Below are 26,368 nucleotides of genomic sequence, written 5' to 3'. Positions count from 1 at the left end.
GCTTTCTCGTTATATGCTTTTTCGCTTTCTATTCCTTTTGTCTGCTGTTTACTTCACATGTTTTGCGTTTCTTCTCATTCTTCTCGTCCCCCCTGTGTTCAATTTACTTTAGTCAGTATGTAATAAATATATCTTCTTTTTTACCTTTTGCTTGAGTTTGTGTGTGTGTTTCAATGAGAGCCTTTGTTTTCCCTTGTTGGGTGTTTTGCTAATGTGTTTATAGTTTCTTTTTTTATAACGTCAGTGGTTTTTTTTTCTTTTTCAAAGGGATTAGCTTCTTTGTTACTTTCTTTTGATTCTAATCCGTAATCACCGCTTACCAGAGTTTCCATTTTCTTTTTGTTATTTCTCTGTTAAAAAAAAAATACCAACACACAATTAAGAAGCTTTCCTCTAGTGTTTTACTCAAATCTGCAGCATCCTCCGCCACACACACACACACACACACACACCCGGGCAGCCTTTCTCTTAGATGTACTAATAAAACTGCTTCATAATGATCATTTTGTAGAGTTGATAATAATTCGTGCTAAGAAGAATTAGAAAATGATAATAATTAATATAATTCTAGTAACAGTCGCACAATGTCAATACTACTCATTCATCCCTTCTTCTCGCGTTTACTCCTCTGTTAACAATTCTTCCCCTCTTGCCTTTCTCCCCTTTTCCCTGCACACTTCTCTGTACACACACACACACACACACACACACACACACCCACACACACACACACACACACACACAGCACGGTTTATGCTAGCGTCTTCCTTTTCTACTACCGCTTCCACTTGAACAGCCTTGGGTTTTGTTGTGTTGCAAGATTGAATTTAACGGGTTTATCCCCTATATTTGAGTGTATTTTGGGGAGGGGGGGTGGGGGGTGCATCCTCATACATTCCGCCCTTTCCAATTCAGAACATTGTAACGGAACTAAGGAATTCTTGCGCTGGAAACGCGGGAAAGTCTCGTGCGAGAACACACACCCACACACACACACATACAGTCTACACCATGAACACACTTTCGGTTATTGATTTTTTATCCTTCGGCCGACACGCACAAACACACACACACGTATGTATATGCAATTGAAATTAAAAAAAGAGAGACAGAAACACATTCCATTGCGTGCGTGGCGCTAAACAAAGGCGTTTGGTTTGGTGCGCAGTCGCGAATGGATCACCTGCAGCACAGCACGCAACAATGCAACAATGCAGCGCGCGTAACATAATGCTCATTCATTGTACATGATTCACTTTCCTTCCTAGAGAGGGCATCTGTTTCCATGTTATGTTTTGTCATCTGCATTGCGGTTTCCTTTCGATAAAGTTTCTCTTTTTACACGCATGCACGCACACACACACACACACACACACACACACACGCACAACTTAACACATACACCTTAGTTTGTTTTAGTTTTTTTCTTCTTCTTTTTATATGTTACACTCATAAGTTCAGACCATTTTCTGTTTTGCTTGTGTTGTTGTTGCTCGAGAGAGGTTACAATTACATTCTGTGCTCACGTTTCCTGTGTTTGCTTTTTTCTTTCTTTCTTTCTTTCTTTCTTTTTGCTTTATTCAATCATTTACTGCTACTTCGGTTTTTGTGGGGCTTTTTTTCTTCTTCTTTTTCTGCTAATGAATCAGTCCCGTTTGATCTGTCCTGCCTTCTTCATCACAAAGGGTGGCATCGTGTGTTTTTCTCTTGTTTTTTGTTCTTCTTCTTTGTTTTAGGGCTGTTTTAGAGATTTCGAAACTTTTTTTCTACTTTTCCTTTGTTTCTTTCCAATTTTCCTGTTCCTTTTGTTCATTTTCCCTCTCTCTCTCTCTCTCTCTCTTGTTCTCAATTCATGTTATTTCTTGCTCTCTCGCTTTCTCTCGCTCTCTTCCTGTTTCTTCTACAACAAGGCTAAGACAAGCGTCGATTCCATCCTCGGCTGGACTTAGCAATACTGAGTCAGAAAACGAGCTAAACGCAGGTTTAGACTAATGCGATCGCTGTGCAAAAAAAAACGGAGAATATGACGAATTTTCTTCGTCACACTTCCTGCAGCAATTTCTTTGAGGCAGGCACAATCGCAGTTGGCTACTAGAATAAGCAAGAGAGAAAACAAGGTAAAGAGAAAAAGATCAAGCGAGAGAGATAGAGAGAGATGTTAGCGAAGAACCAAGATAGACGTCAAAACATATACACGCAATGGGTGCTGGCCGTTCCGTGTCTTGTGTTTCGCGCATCCTGTGCCTCTCTCCCATCGATCGTAGTGAACCGATTTCAACTGCAAGGTAAACCAATCTTTCTTTTCCTTCAATTACACTGTGCAGAAGCCCGGCGGCTGCTGCAAAAGCCACGATTGCTGTTGCATTGTTTACTTCATATACTATGTATTATTTTAATAAATAAAATGGAACGGGCAAGCGCCAGGATGAAATTCCGAAAAGGTGGAAGGGGGGGGGGGGGGGGAGGGGGATGTTGAGTTGAAGGTGTAAAGGGCTAAAGACATACGAATTCAAAGGTAAAGAAAAAAAGGGGATCCAGAGTATCACTGCGCGCGTCATATTGGGTGTGAACATGTGAGTATCTATGTATGTCCGGTGTGTATGAATGTTGTTGTTGTTGTTGTTGTTGTGGTTTGTAGCAAACAGAAAAGGCAAGCCACTTTCTTCTTCTCCTCCTCCTCTTCCTCTACAATAAGATCACGCGCGCTCATTTGAGAAAAAAAAAGTTCGGTTTGGGCTGATGGGAAGCGGGGTATGTATGGAGATGATTACGGATTCTTCTTCACACCACAGATTCCCGATGATCGATCATCATCATCGTCATCATCATCGTCGTCGTCACACACTCCTCAGCTCAACTCCCAACAAGAAGATGTACGATTTCATCAGTTTTAGTCGCTCAGATCATCGTTCTGCAAGTTGTTGTTGTTGTTGTTGCCGGCACCATTGTTGTTTGTCCTGTTTTGCAGCGCTAGGCTGCCGTTTAGGTTGCCACCGCCTCCACCACTGCTGCTGCTGCCACCACCGTCGCCCCCGCCGCCACCCCCTCCGCCACCGCCCATGCCAACACCGACCACGCCACCGATCGCTGGTCCGCCACCGATAGAGCCGCTGCCGCTACTGCTGCCACTGTTGTTGTGATGGTTGCTCTGCAAAACATAAAAAAAGCCAAAATGGAAATCAAACTCTGCCGCCGGAAGGAAGTGAGGTGGGGTGGTGATGCGCGCTTACCGGGACGATGCTGCCACCGGAGGACGGTGCGGTCGTTTCCTCCTGCGGCGAACAGTTAAGGAAGTCCCATATCAGAATCGTGTCGTCGTGTGAACTGCTCACGATCTGGAATTCGTCGAATTGCAACCGGAATACGCGACCGGTGTGTTCCTGTGTGAATGTGTGTGTTGTCGTGCGAAACAGAACAGACGGTTAGAAGATGGACTGATCGGAACAACTACCACCTAACTCTAGCCAACACTTACCACCAACGTTTTCAAGCACAGCGTATTGGTTTGTGCTCGAATGTCTAAGGCAGCTTGGAGATCCCATACTTTGATTTTGCCATCGTACGCCCCGCTAACGATGCGCTTCGAATCGAACCGAATGCAGCGAACGAGCTCCTCGTGGCCCTCGAGAATTCGCAAACAGGTACCACACTCGATGTCCCATAGTCTGCAAAGAGTTTTAACATCAATGTAGTGGATTAGATGTGTGTGTGTGGGTGTGTTGTTTGCTGACGATAGTGTCCCGCCCGCCAGATTATTGCCGTACCTTATCGAATTATCCGAGCTACCGCTGACCACTAACCGGTCGCGATACTGTAAGCAGGCGATGCCCCGCTTGTGGCCGTTCAGCGTGCGCAAAAACTCGCAGTTGGTCGAGTTCCACACCTTGATCGTGCGGTCGCCGGACGCCGACACGATGTACTTCTCGTCGAAGTCGACCACGTTGACGGCCGCCCGGTGTCCAACCAGGACGCGCCGCAGTCCAATCTCCGTCGGCGACACCATATCCCACACGGCAATGGAACGATCCTGGTAGAGCGGAGATAGAAGATGAGCTTAAAACCTCTCCCAAAGAATCTCACACGCGCAAACAAACCCCATCCTCCCGCTAAATACACACCTTCGAACAGGTTACCATCATGCCGTTGTTGAAGCGCAGATGCAGTACCGCCTCACAGTGATGTATCAGCGTGTTGACCATTTCGCCCGTGTTCACGTCCCACACGCGCACCGTCGAATCGCTCGACCCGCTAATGATGACCTTATCGTCGTACTGTAGGCATAACACCGAGCCAGTGTGTCCTGTAAGAATCTGCTGGCACAAGACATTGGATTAGAGATTGCGTCGACAAGCGCCTTCCCCCTCCCCCCCGGGGCGGCCGCTGCTTACCATGCAGCACTGCAGCGTCGAGCGGCTCCAGATCTTGATCGTGTTGTCGCGCAGCCCGGACACAATCTTGTCGTCATCGTACTGCAAACAGTAGACGCCCTTCGAATTCTCTGACCGGCAGTTTATTCGCTGTAGGTTGTGATTGCCCGTGCGCCAGTTGTTCTCGATCGCCTCGATGTCCTTCATGATCTTGGGGAACAGCTCGCGGTAGAACTTGTGCTGTCGCAGTGTGACGCCCGGCCGCGGTATGAACAGATATTTGATCCTGGTTTGGGAAGGAAGAGAAGTGTTGTTGTTGTTGTTAAGGTGTTGCAGTTGCGTCCACATTCCACGCCATCAAGCTTACCATCCTTTGCGTTCTGCCAACCCCCGCCAGAGGGAATCGGTGCGGACGTTTCGTTCGATCAGCTTCTTCCACAGCATGCCTTCGGAGATGACGCGGGACCATTCTTTGCAAACGCGCTCCGCCCGGCACAGCGACTTGGCGTCTAGATAGGAGAGAATGTTTTCTGCCACGTGATCCAATCCTTTTGCTGTAGAGAGGGAGAGAGAGAGAGAGAAAAAAAACAATACGTAAGTATTTGAAAGAAAGTTAATATTAAAAACTTAAAGCAGTGCATTTCTGCTAGAGCATACAATTTAATACTGTTAAAAGCTGTTCTCAAATCTTTTCTTCATTTTGCATACAACGTTATCAAAGTCAAAGGGAAATTGAACCTGCATCGCACCTCGTGAGGTGGTACTAATCCAATGTTATACTATAAGCTGCACATCATCAAGAAAAATGTGTACCAAACCACCTAAGAACTCCTCAATCAGCTCATTTGCAAGGATAATTACAACGGCAGACACCCGCGGGTACGTAGTAGACGAACGGGACGCCAAATTCCAAATAAGATTCGTATTCAACATGCAATATAAGGAGCACTCGAGCAAAAGAAAAGGTTCAACAAACTTTGAACCCCCGGGGGAAGAGGGGAGCGAACTAAAACCATTACCTTTCTTTCAGTTTCGTGTTTTCCCCCATTTGTGCTGTTGTTATAACCAATGTATTTCCTTCATAGCAGTTAATTAAACACTTTTCGCACGCCAAATACCTTCTCCACTAAGGTTAGTCTCGGCCAACAAAGGGGAGACTCGGTCAACAAAGAACCGAACGAACGATTATGTTGCGCGATGGGTGTTGTTAACGAGCCATTTATGAAGGGTGGCAGAATGGCGACCACCAGAAGGTATGTGAAACCGTGTCAAATGTCACACGATACGAAGGAGTGCGGGCGTTTTTTTTTGTTTAGTTTTTTGTTGAGAACCACTGTGTGTGTTAAGGTGATTAACGGGAAACTTCATAGCAATGGTTACTATGAATGTACATTCGTACGTCGCGGGTTGCTATGTCTACAACATCAAAACTCAGACAGAATAAACTGTTCGTGATTTTTGGATCAGGTTTGGAGAAAGTTCTTCTGTTATTTTCAACCAAACCACATCAATGCAAAGTACTAATCAGATGAATATACGCATACAACGTGGAAGTTTTAGTACTGAGAGGGTCAACAAAATGTCGTACTATAATTACACGCTTGTAGAACCCATTCCACAAATGCTGTCTCTACCGTTAACAGCGTACTTTAATCTAAAAGTCTCTAAACCGATTTGAGATCAGTTGACCGTGAGCTGTGAGCTGTGTACATCTAGGTCGTGTCTCGCCTGTACCTGTGTACTAGTGATGGGAAAACTGATGTTTTCGGCGATTCCGGAATCACCTCCGGAATCGGCTCTGGAATCGGAATCGGCTCCGGAATTGGTGCCGCTTCGAAATCGGAGTCGGTTTCGGCATCTCCATAAGAATAGACGTTTTGATCCAATGATGCAACGTATTGATAGCCGCATCAAAAATTACTTGTAAACGATCCATTCTTATGGAGATTACCGGAATGATTTCCCTTCTGAAACTTCTTATTTCAATTCAAGAACTGATGCTCATTCCGCAGCTAATTCTAACTAAGGAATCAATTTTGATTCCGTTACCGGAGCAAATTGCGATTCCCCGGTCGATACTGATTCCAGACCTGATTCTGATCCCAGAGCCATTTCCGATTCCGGTACCGATTTCGGATCCAACTCCGGAATCGGCTCCAAATTCGGCTCTGGAATCGGCTCCGGAATCAGAATCGGAATTGGGTAGGTCCGATTCCGAGCTCCACCACTACAGTGTACAGCAATATTTCCCTCTATGCATAATGTTTATGACAGACGGTGGGACCACGCCAGCTCTTTGGCGGGTGACTCAAACACTGACAATTATCCATAATCCGATGCGGTTATCCACGGACGGGTGATTACCGTCGGTGAGTTTCCACTTAACCCCGCGCCTAGCTAGCCTGGCGGCTAATGACATTCTGAACGGTCGTTGCGCTAAAAACAATCCGTTCCCTCCGACACGGAGCATGGGTTGGTAGTTTGTATGTTGCTGTTGTTGTTGTGCTCAATCACTTTCGATCAGTTCCGGTCATCTTCTTCCTTCCAATGGTCTCAACAACACGGGTCGTCCACCATTCATGTTACAGTACGGGGACACCAAGCAGCGGCCCGGGTTGGGTTAGGCTCTCGTGTCTTTAGGTTGAAATAGGTCACCAAAACGATATCCCTCACTCGAACACGTTCGTACGTCCGTTTACCACGTTAGGTCATTTGGCCCTGCTGTGTATGTGTGTGTGTGTATCTCCGTAGAACATCGCCGCCGTAGGGCGAGAAGCCTCCGCCGATATCAAAGTAGGTTAATTGAGTATTAAGCGTTTTTTGGTACGAGACAAGCGAAACCAATGCGGACAGCGAAGTTTACACAAGGTGTGGGAACGAATTATAACGTATCTTTTAGGTGGAAGGAAAAGAGGCACTGCACACCCAACCTCTCCCCAAAGCACCCAACTGTTGAGAAGGCCATCATTTGCGGAAGTGTGGCTAATTTCCCACTAACCGCTGTTCTGTTATCCAGCTGTTTTCTTTCCCTTCGGCCTCACATTGGGAAAGTCTCGGTAAATGAGCCAATTCGGAGAGCTGGAGGGATTTTCGAGCGAAAAGGAAAATCAATTCAATCTATTCCCACACAACGTGTGAAGGGTGTACCCAAGGACTTCATGCGCAGGACGGCCACGTAGCGAACACAATTTTTCGAAATACTTCCACCACTCTTTTTTATGATTTTCTCACCAAATGGGCTGCGAAAATAATGGCAAAACCTTTAAGAAAAAGCATTCACAAGGTAAAAACATTTACAATTGGTCTAGGCTCTGCTAAACATTAAGGTCAAGACACACAAAATCACCCGATCCATGTCTCCACAAGCAAGCAAGCAGTTTGTTCTAATATTGCTTAGGCGAAGGGACCTGCACAGCAAGGCAACAAACAAACACACACCAAAACCAGCATCGGAGCCGGGTCAGCGTGAAAGAGAATGTGCTTCCCGGAATATGCGGCCACATTATATTGGCACCTTTCTTGCGGCGTTCGTAGAAATTAACGGGTACGGACGCGGCGTACAAGGAGATCTCTTTTCATTCTCTCCATTTTGTTTCCTGCTTCGAAAGCTCACACCGTACACATGCTGCGGGGCAAGATGGATGATGAGATGATGATGGTGGTACCCGCCAGGCATTCTCAGCTCGAGAATTGAAGTCCCAACAATCTCGGCTTGGGCTGGATGGATATCGCAACAGTGCCACACAACCTGACCTACGGGGGACAACAACATCACATCATAGACCATCGTTTTTTTACTTCTTCTTCTTCTTCTCACTATCTCGGGAACAGTCTCACTTTGACCCACTTTTACTGGCAAGGTGTGCAAGCGCGCTTTTCTCCCCCTTTCCATCTTGGCCGACGGGGGTTGGTTGCTTGGATGTCGTTGCGATCGATTTGTTCGATTAGAGCGTCGTTAGGCAAAGGGCTCTGTATCTCGCTCTCACTCTCTCCACCTTGGCATTGCCTTCCTACTTACTGGGCAGCAGTGTGATGAAGTCGCGCTGGAGCATCGGTTTCAGGTAGGCGTTGATGTGTCCGTGCTGGTAATGGCACATGCGGGAGAGAAGCTGCTCGACAAAGTCCACCTGGTTGGCCTCGTTCCATTTGGAGAAGTACGACAGACAGGTATCGCGCTCGGTTTGAAACGTCGGCGACGGTTCTTTCTTCCTCGCCGGATCGTACAGTATCTGGGTGGTGTACTGCAAAAAGGAGATAGAGAGGGAGAGAAAAAAGAAGATTATTAGCAACCGGAAATGCTGTGTGTTGTGTTGGTGAATGATATTATTTCCTGAAACAATGTACGCAAAGGAACGCTCATTTGGGCTGTTCGACAAGCATTGCAAGGTGGTCTACAACCTAAGAAAGCTAACACTTTATTTGGAACTGTGTGTTACTCATATGATGTTTGGTAAGGCAGCACAAGTGGTTAAGTGAGCGCTCCTGTGGGGATTAAAGGTAACCGCTTGGAGCGGAGAAGTATCTGTTTAATGGTTTCAAGCGCACTCCTCGCGGAGCTTAAGGCCACACACTTCACTTCATACTAAAGGTAACGATTACAGCAACAACCCCTAGTGCCTAACAATCGCTCACACCACTAAAAGCAAACAGGAAAGGTGAGCTTTTACAGCAAGATAATCATCATCACTAGGCTCTCTCTCTCATCCATCATCACCCACATTCATCGTAAAAGTGCCAAGAAGCCAGCCAGTCTCGCTTGATGCAAACCCCCCCTCTCATCCCCATTCTACCGTAACCGATCGATTACCAAATGTTCGCAAATTAGCAGGAAAACTCCTTCGCTCTTCCGCCTATAGGATCCGGATAATTTAATGCTAATAATTTGAGTTTCTTCCTCTTGCTTTTAGGCTTCCACGTTCGTTCACTCCACCACAGTGAGAAATCGTGCATGGCGCCTGAACAGCACACGCAGGAGCTTGTGCAGCGCCAAAACGCCACCAGCAGTGGTGGTGGTCTCACTATATTAAGGCCACCACCGTCGTGAAAGGCCATCCATCTATGCCCACTGCCAGCCAAACAATGGTGGCGGGGGTGGGGGGGGGGAGGAGTGCAATTGTTCAAACAAATGTTTGATGTTCCCAGGAAGGCCATTGAAAGAAAAATGGCACAGCGACGACGACCGACGGCGACCACATGACCCAGAAATGGGAATGGTACGAAAATTCGCAACCAGCAGCAGCAGCAGCACACCATCGACCATGTGCACTCTTGGCTGCAGTAATGCCCAAGGGTGTGCAGGCAGGCACACACACACACATTAATGATTGTTGCAAAGCGATTAGTGCAAAAATTATTTTTTCCAGTGAAAGTGTTTCCGCACGTACACTGGCCCCCCGTCCTTTTGCACAGTGTGTGTGTGTGTGATTTGGTGGTAATTGCAATTCCGGTCGAAAGTGTGCTCCATATGCCGGTGTAGAAAAAGTGTAATGCATCTTCCTCTTAATGTATCATTTTGAACATCCGCAGCGAAATGCTTTCCTCGGAAGGTACGTGCGCATCCGATGTAGTGGACGCCTGCCGAAACGTGTCGTTGAATAAATGGAGAATGAAGAAGCACAGAAGCAGCACAAGTTGCAATAATGTTTGGACATATTCCTATTCATTTTAACCTAGTTTTTTCTTCTCACATTCACATCAAAAACAATGACTTCGACTCGTGTAGACATGTATAAAATACATGTTGTACTGCATTTGAATAATACAATCGTACCAAGTTCCACCACACAGAGCGTGAGAATACTTTATTACGCCAGTGTATGAGACAAAAACAAATAACTGGACCGACGAGCAAAGCATTGTTTGACCCAAATTTCGGGCATGGTAGGTGTGTATACACTGCAATGTACGAGTGTGTGAGGCAGCCCCCGTCAATCCACAAACCTTTAGAGGGCAGAGGGACAAAAAATCGATCCAGCAAAACAAAAACGCGAGAACATCTCTCGCCTTGACTCACATTGGCCGCCGCCGCTTGTGATAATGCGAAAAATGTGTCTCTCTTTGTGCCAGAGCACAACACAACGCAACGCACCAAAACTGCAACTTCTGCACAAAGCACCCTGCCAAAGCCAACGGTGGCGGCCACATGCCGATGGTGGTGCCAAATGGTTGGGACAGTTTTTTTGTTGTTGTTATTCTTTATTCCATGGACGTCCGCCCGACGTGGTTGGTTGAGTTGGGGGGAGGGGAAGGAGGTGAGAGCAATATTTTGGTTTTGTATATTTATTTCTCTTTCCTCGCCTTTTTTATCAGGCTGTGTTAAGTTTTAAGGGAACTTTTTTATTTGCAACAACATCTGGTAATCAACACGGAGGGGAAAAAAGTGCGACACTCGTCGATAAAAACACGCACAAGGCCAATGTCAGCGGTAAAGTAAACCACGGTCAACCGAAGGGAAGGAAATTGTGCGTGTGCGTATGGGTTGATGTCTGGCAAAGCAAATAGTCCCCCCCCCCCATGAGTGTCCCGGAACGAACGGAGATGGATGTACAAAGAAAACGGACAGGTGGTGGTGGCGGGTGGTGTTGCAAAATCCGCGAAAGTGTCATTTTGTCATCGGCGAAATAAAATCACGTTCCTTCATGGCGGCGTTGAAGGTGGCAGGCAGCAACAACACACGTCGTGAAGGTGCATGTGCACACTCATTGGCACATTTGACACTCGAAATCGAAGAAGAAAGAAAGAGACAAAATGCCCCCAATTGCTACCACAAAACGCTCGTAAAAAGCGCCCCAAAATTGAATGTGGCGCAAAAGCAATGCCAATAGTACCCGCCCAAACACACACACACGCACACACAGTAAACTATTGGTGGAAAAACTCCACAGTGAACTTAGATTCACCACCAATCGCGTGTGGTGGTGTGGTGTTCGTGGATGAGATCGTGACGAAAATCATGTACCAATCTATTAGCCAATTGTCGGATGATTTTGGCAGGCATGGCATACTCTGCTGTGGGCGGCGGGAAGCGAAAACATTATCAAGCACGAACTGCAGCAGCACCAGCAGGCAGTTTGGCCCAGTTACGAGAAAACGATTTCATTTCCAACATGCGCTGGCGGCTCCAACCACCCCGCACCACAATAGTGAGCACTCTGCAAAAGTGGTAATAGTTTTATAGCACGGCTTATTACACACACACACCGTCGAACCACATGGCTGCAACAACAGCACGTTGAACCAACTACCTCTTGCGTCAGCTGGTACGCGTGATGATAAGCAGCTGGGGGCGCGGTAGTGTGGTAGCGCAAAATTTAACAAAATCCATCCGTGTGACGCAACGGTTTCCCCGCATTTCGAAGTCACATCATACACCACACGGGAGGAGGAGGAGGAGGAGGAGCCACAACGCGGTGGCACTGCACAGAAAGCAGAAGCACAAGCGTAAATCATTTTTCTGAAACAAATGGTTGTAAACACAGGCCGGCAGGCAGACAGGCAGGCAAGGCACAGTCAGGGGCGCCACAGATGATTCCCATACCTTTACCTTTATGACGGCTGAAAAGGGAAAACCCGCATACACAATACGGGTGTTTCGCCTTTTAATGAATGCAAATATGTGACACTCATAGCGCGGGAGGGTTCATCATCATGCTCCACACCACACCACCAGGCCACTGTTCGCGTTGATGGAACACGTGAGTTATGAAAGCATTGTGGAGTAACAATTGCTGCGGTTACAAGATCATAAGCGCACAAGCGTAAAGAGAGTGAAATAAATGTTAATATTTGCGTTCAGATATCTGTTATCAGATCAATGAGCCAAGAGCAATGGAGTAAGAACATTCGAAGGACGCAGAGATTCATACAAATTCAAAACGATGGTGCGATCTACCCATGTAACAGCACTAGTTAAATTCGAGAGACCCTAATGATGCGGCTTACTTTCAATGTGATCTATAAATATCTCCTATGTAAGAATAAGTCAGATGAATTGGCAATGATGCCACCGAAAACTTCCCTCAAAGGCTCTCAGACGACTCTAATTTGGTATAATCGATATTTGATAACACAAACTCGCTCCAAAATGTGATTGTAATTGACATCCATTGTACCCCAATACTAAACCCCACACTTAGAACCCAATACTAAACTAAATATGTTTTACTATTAATTCATAATACCTACCTAATACCTAATATGAATCATAATATCTACTAGAGTGTACCTACTACTAAAAAGATAAGATTGCTGATCTTCACTTCAAACCATCTATTTACCACAATGCACTCCTACTCTTTCAGGATTGATTTTGCAACCTCGGTCGCCTTTCTCGGTATGAGAAAACAACTTCGAACCATTGTTTCGTGCAGCAACACACACACACACACACCGTTTATTCCAGCCACAACAAGATGCTAAACAATTCTACACCTTTAACCAAACCAATAAAAAATCAAGAGAATAGTGCGCGCCACAGCCTGCCTTTATAGTTGCTTCACCGCATTGCATCCAGCATCATCTTCGGTGCGGTGAATGCTATTAACGAAGTAGCCTGGCGCGACACACCTCTTTCTCCAATAGGTCGTCGTCGTCGTCTTTGGCGCCATCCGTTAGTCTCATCAGAAGGTACACACGACGACGCTGGGCTGCACTAAAAGCCATGTCACGGCATACTGCAATCGGTGGTAACATGTTTAACCGAGACGAACGCGTTGTGGTTTTTGCAATCGATGACGGTGTGGTTGTTGCTGGGTACTTCTCGTGTGCATCTTTTTAAGGGCACCAACGAACAAGGCGAGGTGGCTTGTTTTCCTGTACACCCACCAAACGCTGAGCCCATTTTAGAGAGTAAAAAGATTGTAAATACAGTAGCAATAGAGGTTTCGAAAGACGGTGACGCATCAGACGCGGTCATGTATGTGGAATAGGCTCCACAGGAAGTTCTAAAACAAGTGGCAATCCCCAACCCATGAAAAGTTCCCAGGTAATAAAAGTTTTGTTGACTTTAAGTGAAAATCATTCAAACTCATAAAGCAATATGCATACAATCTTGCAGTGAATACGTTCCTTCTTTACGCGGATGCTCGTGAGCACAAGATCACCTAGAGAAAAAACGGGCATATGATGGGGATGATGATATCGAATGACGACCCCGGCAAACCGCACCCGCTTTATAACATCCGTTTATTCCGGTTTGTTTCTTGCCCACACTACACATACACACAATCTCTTTCCCTCTCTACTCCCTTCCTTATCCGTCCCTCTCGCTCTACGGGGGCGACAGACACAACCAACCCAGGCTAGAGAAGCTAACTAGTTTTAGAGGTCCCCGTTTCAGCCCCGTTGCTCATATGAACGCTAATAATAAAAGGGTTCGTTTCTTCCGCTAGGAGACTCCTTTGCAGCACGCATAAGACTTACTGCGAACGCGCGCACACACACAGTCTTTAACCCTGTGGTGCTGTTGCCGTGTGTGATCGAGGTTGCAGAGCGCAGGAAGGCTTTAGACTGTGGGATCGTGTACGCGCGCGCGCAGCAGTAGATACGGAGCCGGGCCGGGATGGTCGTTCAAGGGAAAACTGGTTCTCTCTCCTAGGGCAGGTCTCTTTAATCGTCCGATTATTGTGATACCTTTTTCCGGTATTCGCATAGAAAAAGGAGAAGAGAAGGCACCAAAACGGGGCCCGTAGAGAGAGATGACACCGATCCTGTCTAGATTGAAATGGAGGAGGTGTGAAGGGAACATCCTGCCGAACCTGTAGCACACATATCGTCTTGTCGGAGAAGCTTAGTTTAGAGCGGTTTGGGATATATTTAACAGCATAAAACCAAGCTTTATTATTTGGTTTTTACCTGCTTTTCTTTCTGTTAAGAAAATGCTCTACATGATACCATCAAGCAAAATGATCACTTTCTATCACTTTTACGTGAATATTCGCATAAATATGCAATTATTTCACTTTGTAAAGCGGTTCGAGAAACTTTCCTTTTCGGTTCCCGTACTACCTGTTCGTTTCCTTTTCTTTTTCTCCGACTGATACAAACCACATGTATACTACCACACATCCAACGTGAAAACAAAGTTTTCCTTTCGACAGTCGACCTTGTGGCAGACAGCCGAAAACGCCCCCACCCCCCCCTCCACTTTCAACTTGGAATTGGTCATTTGGGCTGTAACTTTCTCGGCCGGGGCGCAGTTTGTTAGTGGTGTTTGCCGGTTGTTTGTAGGGCACAGGCAACACAGTGGCCACAGTCGCCGCCGAAGCCAAGCCAGGAAGAAAAGAGACACAGCAAAAAGGCTTTGAATTTTTAATCCAATCTCACGTAGGGCAATAGATGATACGGCAGCACCGCCGGGTGAGCGAGTGAGGCTACCCCCGTGTGCCACTTTTCTACTCCACGTGCAAGAGATGATACATAGACAAACCACAAACATTATGTCAAATGTATCAGAGTAGTCTGTGGAGAAGCCGCCGCTTCACGCCTCGAGAGAGTGCAATGGACGGCTGCGGACGGGGGGCTGCGCTTCGGCAGTGCTGCGAGGCGCGAGTTGCGTGACCTGAATTTTCGTTTTCCACCGCACGCGCAACCATCGCTCGGAATGGAATTTTCACGGCGGCAAGTAATGCACGTGCAGAGGCAATGATATGGGGGGTAGTGAGGGTCTGGATGGATTGAGCTGTGCTTTGGATAGCTTTTTATCGGAAAATAAAGCGTAAAAAATGGATCAAACACACGAACTAAAACCATGTGTGCCGTGGAATGATCAGTCTCGCTGGTAAATAAGGTTAAGGCACAACAGATCATGTGTTATGGACGAATGGAACAGATGGAAATAAAAAGAAAATGTATGTCCAATAGCGGGTTCAAATGATTCTGAAAACGAATCAAATGGTTTTTACTAATGGTTCTTCATTATTACAAACGAGTCGAACTCGGTAGACACTTTCGATCAGCATGCATATTAAAGCAAATTGCAATGTGATTCAAAAAAAATCTCGGGGACGCGTAAAAACCACCCCACACACAGTGAGAGAGGTGCAATGAGTCACCTTTTCCTTATTGAAATTAAACCATCTGCCTAAATTATCACCATAAGCAAGCAGATCTTTTCGAAGAATAATTTTCCTTCCTGGATTACTGCACACACAGACACATTCTTCCCCGCGAACCTACTAAAAATGAAGACAAATGCTTCCCTTAACCAAACACGACCCAAAGCAATGCCTATAATAAACAATTAGAACACGCTGTAACGGGTGTCGGTTGTCGTCCATGTTGGAAGAGCACGCGCAGCACATCGATATCTTGTGGCTGTTGAATTCCCACCGAAGCCATAAATCACGCGAATGGGACCCCCACCCCATCCGCCTTACCTCTGCCCTTTGTTCCGGTGCTCTGCCAATGTGCGGTTTATCGATGAATTTAACTACTGTTCTGGAAAAAGGTACACGCCAGGCTGATTTGCTCCCCCCTCTACGACGATACCACCAGAAGCTATACCGTGGGAGTAGTAGTACTACAGTCACCTTCCGGTGGTGACTTCCCTTCACACGAGAGAACAGGTTGCTGGAGTGACGTCGAACAGACACATACAGACATCGTACATAGATACCTCACACTCTCCTGGTCTCCCAAAAGCGCGATACCACCACCACACACTTGTATAGCGCACGTTGGCCATCCACCTTCTCATCTCCAATGACCTCGATACACCAGATTCAGGTCGTGCGCTTGGCCCGCGCCAATGGGGCTCCACCACCACACCAGGGGAAAATGGGGCCAGAGAGCATCAAACAGACGTAGGGAAACGAACGCGCGCACGGCCTCCAATTGAAGCAAGGCTAGCAGCAGCAGCAGCAGCTTTGTATTTGTGCTAGATGCGCAGGTGACAACGTGAATCGCCTCCAGGCCGAAGGTTTCCTTCCTCTGTACTGCAACAACAACCACAACAACGACCTACCACAACTGACGAATGCTATCTGGTTGTTACACTGTACGGTTACTGGTTGAAAAAAGCTTCCTTGAAGTAGGTGACAGAACACATAATTGTGTGCACTGTTATGTTAGCAGCTTCTAGCGGTGCGGTCGTGGTTTTGGCGCACGAAGTCTTTTCCCACCTAGCTAGCGTAGCACAATTTCGTATTTATTTAATTAATTAGTCATCTGGCAACAACGAGCCCACATAACCATACTTAAACGTAATTTCTTATTCCTATCCTGTTACAAACAAGTTTATACTGGTCAAAAGGTGCTAAGTAAAATAATCTTTAATTCTTTCAAGTCCTTGATAACGTTATTATACGTTATTGCCTAAAGCGTTATAGGATCTAATCATGCTGGACATTGGGTCCTTAATAGTGTTGGTTTTCAGACGTTGAGACTCATTCATATGCAATTGAGATTCGAATCACTCATCACTGACGACCCTTCAAATCTTCATGAATCTCCAAGGATTCATGAATTTTGAAATATAAATAAATCTTCAAAGATTCATGAATCTTGACAGGCAAATGATTCTTTAAAGATTCATTAATTCAAGATTTATAAATCCATTAAAATTCATACTACTAGGGACTCATGAATCTTTACAGATGTACGATTTTCAAAATATTGAATTCGCGTGATCTTACCAAACCCGTCGTGCGTTTAAGCCTCACATGGATTGTCTCCCCGTAGCAAAACAAACTATTCGGCTGCGTGGTACTTGTAAAGAAGTCTTGAACGCCTGTATAGCCTGGCATGTCCTCGTAGGTTGTTGCGCCAAGCAGAAGAAAAATGAGAAACTCAAGTTCTATTAATCTTTGGGGATGTATTAATCGCTTGTGACTCATGAATCCCTTAAGATCATCTGTGGTATTCATGAATCTTTGCAACCAAGATTCAGATTCATTGAAACATTTCATGAATTTGAATGAGAAATACCCAAAACTAGTCCCTAGAGCCCAACACTGTGATAAGGCAGCAACTAATAACGGTCTGAGGGTTTGTCTAGGTGGTCTAGAGGATGCAATGTAATTAATAAAAGGTAGCAGACATGGTACATCAATCGAACCACACATTAACTTGTGTAAGAAGAGACAAGAGAAGAAATAAGACAACAGAAAGTGGCAGGTCGCTTCTTATCTTGAGCAAAGGCGGCGAAAGGCAAAATGATGAATTCTAATTATATGAACCACTATTATTTCAAATGATTTATGCAAATTGAGGACATAAGACGGGTTAAAAGAAGTAGGCGCTTTGAAGACGTAAGGGCAAGCTTTCTATACAATAGATTCCCATGATATTTCTTGCAAAAAACATTACATTCTTCAAAATAGAACACAGTATTCCACTAAGTTTTGAGATTCATTTGGAAACAGGATCTATTGTCTTACAGAAGTGCACTAACATTATACTAACATTCGCATCATAAGATAAGAGCAGTATCAGTGTGGACCATCGTATCATTCTAAGCCACCAACAACTACATTGTGTTGATCTCCCACTCTAATCGAACCATTTTTCTTATCTAATGGTGCTATCTAAAGACACACGCACACATACACACAACAAGCAAAGCTTTTATTGGTCGGTCAGTCGGTTTATCACACGCGATCACCACAGCCAAGCTGTGTGCATCATAAACTCAAACAACAAATCAAACGCAAACTAAAAGCTACACGCTGGACACTCTACGCGTGACGTGTCGCAAACATTGATCATCAGCTTCTTCCCTTTTTTTGTCAATCTGCGGCTTCCATTTTCTGCGATGACCGATGACGACGTAAAGAGGCAGAGAGTTAAGAACTATATAGTCGCTGCTCGCCAGTACAGAAATTGATTTATTTTTGGACCACGAGGTCAGTGGGCCGTCCGTCGTCGCCAATAATGTTTTCGCAGTTTACTCATCTCCAACCCATCTGTGCTTCCCCCCTCCTATCGTCTCAACGACAGATTGGCCACTCTCGCAGTTAACATGCACAATTGGTGGTGTCTAATTACAAACCCGCGGCGTGTGATGATCGGGCAGTATCGGGGTTGAGAGGAGGAGAAGTGCCTCGAAGAGAAGTGGCAGTATCATACTGAAAACTAACTGCAGCAGCTCTGCTCTCCTTCGAGGGCTCTTATTTTAATGCACCCTGTACATCATAAGTTAAACATTTACGTACGAAATGCGCCTATCACATTCGTGTGCCCACCCAACATACACACAATTCGTTTGGTTCATGACTCACGCAACTAGACATCAAGCGGATGGAAGATAAGATAGGAAAGGTATATTTGCAGGGAGGGAGGAATCGATGGAATTGATTTGGATGTATTATTATTTGTGCCAGCGATGATGAGGCTGATGCAATTAAGCAAATCGAACTTTAGTTCATGTGAGTAATGGGCGTTTCTTGCTCAAAGGTGCCTAACACGAGACGCTCAGCCGTGAGGCCATCAGATTGACCCCACACTATACATAAACAACCTCTGAATTCTGACATCTTTCAATGACTGTTGATCCTATTTTTACTGAAATATGCCAAAACGTTTCATTTTATAGTAACATCAACATTGCTTCACACACACACACAAGTAGCTTCTCAAACAATTGGCACCAGCCGTTTGGCAAACACGACAACACGAAGACGAACGCACGCGGCTCACCGAAGTGGAAAGGCGCACACACGAACAAATGATGCTGCTTCCGACCTATCCCAACTTGCAATTGCAATTGGTAATGGTAGTGGTGGTGATGGTTGCAAGCAATTGCATCACCATCGCGCCCCATTATACACATCATTTTTATGCTCTTTTCGCCCATAAACACGATCGAAGCTGGGGGCAAAGGGAGAACACCACCCCACAGCTCCATTATTGGTCATTTGTTTTTGCTCCAACAAGACACATCTCCATTTTCACCCCATTTTTGTGTTGTTTGCTCTTTGCTATCCTTAATCATTATCGTCGGGATGTTTACCCACCATTCCCTGTTTGGTCGTTGTCTGTCTACCACTGTTAAGTCTGACTTGGCTCCGATTTTGGCGATGGTTTGATTTTTAAATAACGAGCGCCTTCGCCTGTTTGTAACAAAAATAAGTCCCCGACACAGTGCACACACTCTGCAACACACTACGTACAAAAGTAGTGTGTGAAGGGGGGAAAAAAGGTCAATAACGTTCGTTCAACTTTTGGCGCGGCTTACTGAAACGACACACGATTCCTACCAACCAACAACATTTCCGACCGTAGTATCTCGCAACAAAATCTGAAACAGAACGCAGTCAGCCAGCCACCACCACCACCACATGCATATATAGAGATGGTGGCTAAATGGTGCGCCCCGGTCGATTCCACCGTTTACCTCTTTTTCCAACACGCACGCAGCAGCACACGCGCTCATTCTCTTATGTGCATAATCGGGGTTCCCTTTCTGCGAGGTCACTTCCGCTTGCACACGCGATCGCGCACAGATCGGATCTTGCATTGTATCAAACAGTCATTGTGTGCGTGAGATAGAGAATGAGTGAAAGAGAGGGAGAGGGAGAGGGAGAGAGAGAAAAAGGCAGCACTGTCGCAAGACATTCACGGTCTTCAACGTTTGGGTCATGCAAAAGCGTGTTTACCTTGTATCCGGCTACCTTTTGCTAACTTCCTCCCTTTTCCCCCTTTTTTTGTTTTGGTGTGTAACCCATTTCCGGCCACTGTAAGTACCCCGGCACGCTACTGTAGGTGAACATGATCGATGAAGCATTGCCGCAGACGACCCACGTGAGACCCACGGCGGCACCACGGCCAACGAGTAATTGTATTGCCTGCCTGTTTAGATTGGAATCGAATTACTGTGTCGAATGTACAACAAACATTGAGGATTTTGGAGCTGAAATTAACTACTAGATGGAGAGCGAAAGGACAAATCTACAAGTGTCAAGTCCTTGTCTTTAGGTCTCCAAGTCACGAGGAAGGTAAGTTTCACTAATATTCACCGGGTTCTCTAACCAAGGCAGTTCGTCAGGCCGCCGGGTGATCCTTACATCAAGACGGAACCGTCGAGAAGGATACACGCGGAAAAGCTCACAGGTGTCGAGAGCCCTTGGCCTCCAGACTAAGTTAAGACTTTCCGGACGACGAGCCATACTTTTTGATTAACGAAGAAGGACCACAGGACAGGGCCAGTGTGAGGAATTAAGCAACGATATATTTGGCTTGTCTGTTACAGTTGATGTTGGATAATGCTCCTAGTCGTCCCATATCTCACACAAAGCGTAACGTTTTGTCCAGTCCCATCTGGACATAACTAGATCATAAGACTAGATCTAGAAAAAAGAATACTTGAAACATCATCAGCCATCAGCACACTCTTATATGCTGAAGATACTAATATCTTTATCGTAAATTGATAAATGGCTTAAAGTTCCTAAATTACGTGAAAAAATGTCTCAATATTCTTCACAAGGTGAAGGTACTATAACGAATTAGTCCTTGGTTCTTTCTAAATATTAAGCCAGAAAGCTGTAATTTATTATTATCATTATATCATTAAATCATTGTTATGAATTTCGATCAATGGACATTGAGGGCGTCTTCGTAAGCCTTCAAAATCGAAATAAAGCTCGAGTAGAGCGCAAAAAGGCAGAGAACCTGCAGAACCTCATTGTTTAATTTATGTACATCTATTGTAGCAACAGCCAGCCAGGTTGGTTGTGTACCTTTAGTACACGAGCCGTAATCTTCGCATTAAGGGCAAAAGCATTAACATCAAGCTATTTGGGGTGATGGTACCCGCATCAGAACGGTTGCACCAAAAACCGTACCAAACCAACAACGGAGGACCCACCACTGGCCTCATTCATCAGACCCAGAGTTTGAGTTTATTGTTTCCTTCTTCGCAGTCAGCTACAAAAGCACACCTCACCTCGGAGGTACCAAAAAAAAAAAAAGGTGCGGACTCACGCCCCTTTACACGGATGCAAATGAAGAACTTTCTCTTTTACGAACCTTGCTCAGCCCGGCGGCGGCAGGTTGAAGGTGAGCAGCAGCAGCAGCTGCGGTGAGCAACCGCCAAGCCAAGTCAAGCTCATCCGCTCACTCACGGCGAGAAAGTTCCACTTCCAGGCCGGTCAGTGCGTGAAAAATGCATTAATTGCAACGATGTGTGCGTGTGCGTGTGTGCACGCGCTCATTAGCAACCGCTAAGTGTATGTCGTTACGTATTAAAGTAAAAATTTAATCATCGTAACAGATCGAGGAAACAAACGCACACAACTAATTCACATACCGAAGGGCGGGGTAAATCCAGTGCGCGCTGCGGGGTGGAGGAGGGGGAAGAAATGAAAACTTTACTGTCAAAAGCGGGTGAGAGGAAGCAACAACAACAACAACAGCAAAAAACCCAACAAAACCGTTTGCGGAAAACGGAAATTTATCGACCGAATGAATGGAAAGTGGTATCGGGTTGAAAATGAAAGGCGTAAGACAACGGGCGATGCGTTCGTTGCACTTGGCTGCACCACACTTCGGGGGGCGCTGGGCGAATGAGTTCCACCATCTAACAGTAATTTTCCTTTCCGGACACCTCTACCCCCTTCCCCAGTTTGCACACACCATTTGCAATCCTTTTCCTATCTATCCTTAAGTGTTGCTGTGTGTGTGTGTGTATATATCGATGGAAAGGTGAAAGTGAAACTAATTTAATGCCACAATTTTCCAACCGGCTGTTACTTTTCGATGCACACACACAGGTCACAACCGTCGTGTTGTAGTGTAGCGCGAATAACAAAATATATGAAATCTTACTTTTCGTTACCTTTAAGAGCACGAAACACTTGGCCCAAAGTAATTTATTTCGATGTCGTGAATGGGTAGTGCATTTTTAGATAATGCTACATTTTTGCGATTTTTGGATCGTAACACATGAATCAAAATTGTAGATCACTAAAATGACTTATGGCGATCTAAGGCGATCGGTAGGATACACTGCTTGCAAATCAACATTGCTTTCCCATGCTCGAGCTCAGTGTTTGAATTGGTACCTATATAATCTGCACTACAGCGCGACGTCAACATGGTTCCATGGCAGACGCTTCAGTTCCTGTAGGAGCCGAATGTAGTTCAATTCCCGTCCAAATACTAGACCACACTGTACCACGGAACTTATTTGCTACCATTGTACGTGGATAATACAAATCATAGAAGGCCAATCGACAACTTCCCGGCTTATTCCTGCTTGTTGGTAAAAAGCGATCGCTCGCTCACACTATCTCATGCACGGTAACACCAACGCTCTGACTGACACTCACCTGTGAATTACTGATCCCGTCGTCCATGATTTTGTCCGTATCCATTTTCATCATATCGGTGTCCAGGGTTACGGCGTTCGTTTCGGCTCCGCTACTGGAGCTGTGCTTGTGGTAGTTCACTGCCGAGCAGGGGTCACTTGCGCTCACAAAGAGGTGGTTGGCCCCACAAAAACAATCCGGGGAACCGGCTGTGTGAGGTACTACTATATAGATCGTCGGCTTTTGCGTCGAGCTAACACTGTATGCTGCAAACACAAGTACACACACTCAGGCGGCAGTCGTCACTTCACGTGTGAAGGACTGTAAAAATTTGCACTATGATTGTACACACACACACACACACACTATATCAGGGCTAAAGCTTACTGTGGCAGCGAAACGGGGCTGTCGATACACACAATATTGAAATAATCAGATCATTGTATTACACACGGTACCAATGGTAGAGAGAAAGATAGCAATCGATTTGTGGATGATGATGGAATAGGAATCGATAGAAATGTTAGAGCTTTGGGTGTGATGTGTTTTTCACTTCCGCCGTAACAGTGCAACAACACACATATAGCACAAACACACACACACAGCAGAAGCTTGGAACAACATTAATTGATGTTCGGGGCAATAATTGCAGCTGCACGCTTCTTTTTCACTGCCACATCGATGCCCCTCTGCGATCGTCGATCGTGATTCATCTAGCCCGTTACACAATTACACACACATTCATACATACACACACAGAGACGAACACACTGTGTAGGGAGAAACCAAGAGCCGTCGAAAAAAAAAGGTTGTACCATAAGTACGACGGGACGACTAAAGACGGACAGGAATGGATATGGTTGAAAAATAAAGCATAAATGTAAACATTTTCCGGCCCAAAATCAAAGAATTGTTTTGAACATTAGTCAAACAAAATGGCTTTCACCCACAAGAAAGACACCAATTTTTCTTCATGCCTTCCTTTCGTGACAAATCCTGTCGCTTTAGTGCAATTGAAAAGCCAGCCCCTTCCCCCTTCAGAATTCCCCACCAGCTCGCACCAGGTCATTGCATTCGTAATCCATTAGGATGCATTTATGCACCGTGTGGTGGTGCTGCTGCTGCAGTAGGGTGGCCCCAATGGTGCCGTTGCGAAGTATTGCAGAAGCAAAACAAAACGAAACGTGCATGTAATGAAGAAGAAACAAGTCGACAACGACGACCACCGTTCACACTTCTTGTGCTCTCTCGCTCTCTCTCTCTCTCTCTCTCGCTCTTCCGTGTGTGTATGCTGCTGTTCTGCTCGGCGATGATGCTCTGTCTGGTGCGGCCACGTCTCACCGCTTCGAGATGAAAATTAACTCTTGCTCCCGCGCGCACACACACACAAACACATACACACTCCTTCTCTCTCGCTTTACGCTCGTTCCTGTTGTTTGCTCTTTCTTGGGCTACATTATATACACACACACACACACACACACATACACAAACATCAAGTAGCCCGAGAACATTTCCAAAATATTTTTTCCAACCAGTTATTTCCACCCAGCACAGCTTTTCCTTCCAAAAGAATACGAAAAGGGGGGTGAGAAAAACAACACCACACTGAAATCGTACGAAGGTAAGAGTAAAGCAACAATTATTTTAATTTTTGTGGATACTCTTCTTACGACTGCGATGCGTCAGCGACACATTTAGTGTGGAACGGTGCACACGACGGTCGCGTAATTAAAGGAAAACAACCCATCCTTGCTACGCAGCATAGTTTTTTTGTTTGTTTGTTTGTTTGTTTTGTTCCTGACACAACACAGCACACACACGTACTGTATTCTTTGCTCGTCGTATGCACTATCGAAATATCACCCTTCATGCAGCATAAAAGATGCTTTCGCATACACGCGCTCTCTTGACTATTTTCACATAACAACGCGCCTATATTCCGTTAGCTGTGCGCCTAACGTACTGTTCACACACACACTAGCGCCTGTGCGCACGCACACCACGATACACGGGGCTTGTATACTGCCGTTGTACGCGCGCGGGTTTGCTACTTTTCGGTAACCAAGAAGAAGGAATTCAACTCGCCTGCTGTTCTCTGCTCGTTTGCCGTTTTCCTCTTTCTTTCTTCCGTTTTTTCCGCCCCGACACGGCCGACATACGTTCACACGAAAGGGCTAGTTGGAAGCAAAAGGGGTATGCTTTTTCTTTTCGCTTTTTCAATTCGCGATTTGCCATGGCGATTAGAGCGAAATGGCAGCGAAATTCATCCTCTCTACCGCAAATGTACTGACCTAACGTCAATCGAAATCGATACGAGGCAGGGCCACAGGAGCGGTGGTTCATTCTATTGGAGCATTGGTTCCTTACACTCTGCACTGCACTACGCGGCACCCATCCTAGCACCATGTTTTCCCTTACCCTTAGCTACAGCACGAGAAACCCCTGAAATGCATCACTCCACCGCAGCACGTTTTTCCATCGAACCTGAGCGAATCCGAGTGTACAGGAATAAACGTGTACACACGCACACACACACACACGGCGAGTGTAATCAATAAAAAAGGCACGATTTCACATCACTCCACAATCGCCATCATCATCATCTTCATCACACACCAATCTATTCACACTAGATCACACCACACCAACAGTAACCGGAGCACACCGAACAGCACACGTGGGGCCAGGAACGGCGGGGAAGGACAAAGAGTGCGCGCGCGTGTGTGTGTGTGCACGCTAATGGGAGTGCACAATGGCGGCGCCTATACGTAAATCGCGCTTTTGAACATGTCACCTTCTTAATTGAACGAACCGAAGCCCAGCAAAGGATCTTCCTCCACCTCGAAGCAGAGGTGCGTTTTTGTTCCGTGTAGCGCAGCGGACACGCAGCACCAGCAGCACACGTTCAGTGCGTCCGACGGGCTGACGAGGAATTGAGCGTTCAGTTTTGCGCGACGATTGGCGACGCAAGCAAAAGCCTACCAGCAGCAAGGCAGCACGGGAGAAACACGACACACACTCAGCAGCGAGCAGTCCACCTCTCCACCTCTATGCACCTGCACGGAAAGAGAATGTGAGCGATCCGAACTCGTATACACACTTTGGATGCGTGTGCTGTCACTGTGTGCGTGTGTGTGTGGCATCGAGTGTTGCGTCTCTTTCTTACTATCAGAGGAAGCTGCTTCCTTTCTTTTCAGTATGCGCTAGAAGAAAAATAGCACACACATACACAAACACGCAGAAGCACATCACGGTTTACTTCTGCTTACCACACACACACACACACACGCACAAGCTCAGGCACAAACAGGGGCAGTGATCTGCACGATGTTGGGCGTACAAATTCTTCCGACGCGGGGGTTTTGCGACAAGTTACGGCACCTTTCGCGATGATTTTCACGATCGAGCGGCTGGAATAAAGGAAAAGCGACCGACTAAAATCAACTCCGCACGCGACTACGTATCGCAACACGATTCGATTGCAGGAATCGATACGGACTGAGCGAGAGCGAGTCTGCTGTCAACTGTTCGAAACACGGCTGGCGTTCGATGACAACGTCAACTGCGCATCAAGGGTTGCCTCAAACCCTGAAAGCAGTCGTACGGGGATTATTACTTAAAAATTGCTTGCACCTTGGATTGCAGGTGCGAGAAAAAATGAAGATAAATTTAATTCAAATTCATTCGGTGCAACTGCAAGCATTTTTCTGCTTTGGAAGTTAATTGCAACGGAAAAAAGAGCATCGAACGGCA

General features: G+C 45.9%; 1 protein-coding gene and 1 long non-coding RNA gene across 16 annotated transcripts; one reads left to right on the top strand and one right to left on the bottom strand.

Moving 5' to 3' along the window:
- Nucleotides 1–1,803: 1,803 nt before the first annotated feature.
- Nucleotides 1,804–26,164, bottom strand: LOC1281180 (beta-TrCP). 15 transcript variants are annotated; one of them, XM_061643993.1, is made up of 11 exons: nt 25,997–26,161; nt 25,598–25,671; nt 22,634–23,017; nt 8,386–8,608; nt 4,735–4,921; nt 4,389–4,653; nt 4,119–4,310; nt 3,765–4,027; nt 3,476–3,665; nt 3,231–3,380; nt 1,804–3,148 (listed from the first exon to the last, which is right to left on the bottom strand). In XM_061643993.1, the coding sequence occupies exons 3-11, from the start codon at nt 22,685–22,687 to the stop codon at nt 2,891–2,893; spliced, it is 1,782 nt and encodes a 593-aa protein (XP_061499977.1). In that variant the 5' UTR covers nt 22,688–23,017; nt 25,598–25,671; nt 25,997–26,161; the 3' UTR covers nt 1,804–2,890. The 15 variants fall into 15 exon arrangements, with proteins under 15 accessions (XP_061499977.1, XP_061499973.1, XP_061499970.1 ...); XM_061643989.1 differs by having other exon boundaries at nt 25,410–25,671; nt 25,997–26,151; XM_061643986.1 differs by having other exon boundaries at nt 25,410–25,671; nt 25,885–26,148.
- Nucleotides 19,565–21,657, top strand: LOC133391275 (uncharacterized). The gene is made up of 2 exons (XR_009764767.1): nt 19,565–19,939; nt 20,046–21,657. It is a non-coding gene; the product is annotated as an uncharacterized LOC133391275 (long non-coding RNA).
- Nucleotides 26,165–26,368: the final 204 nt, after the last annotated feature.

The sequence above is a fragment of the Anopheles gambiae genome, chromosome 2, assembly GCF_943734735.2.
Source record: "Anopheles gambiae chromosome 2, idAnoGambNW_F1_1, whole genome shotgun sequence".
Taxonomy (NCBI): Eukaryota; Metazoa; Arthropoda; class Insecta; order Diptera; family Culicidae; genus Anopheles; species Anopheles gambiae.
This window is presented reverse-complemented; position numbering and strand designations above follow the sequence as displayed.

Bases quoted from the DNA above. Each gene is read 5' to 3' on its own strand.
- LOC1281180 (XM_061643997.1), bottom strand. From the start codon at position 22,687: ATGATGAAAATGGATACGGACAAAATCATGGACGACGGGATCAGTAAT. The intron at 4,311-4,388 runs GTAAGCAGCGGC...TTGTGCCAGCAG, and splicing joins CGACGCTGCAGTGCTGCATG to ATTCTTACAGGACACACTGG. The intron at 3,381-3,475 runs GTAAGTGTTGGC...ACATTCACACAG, and splicing joins TGTGCTTGAAAACGTTGGTG to GAACACACCGGTCGCGTATT.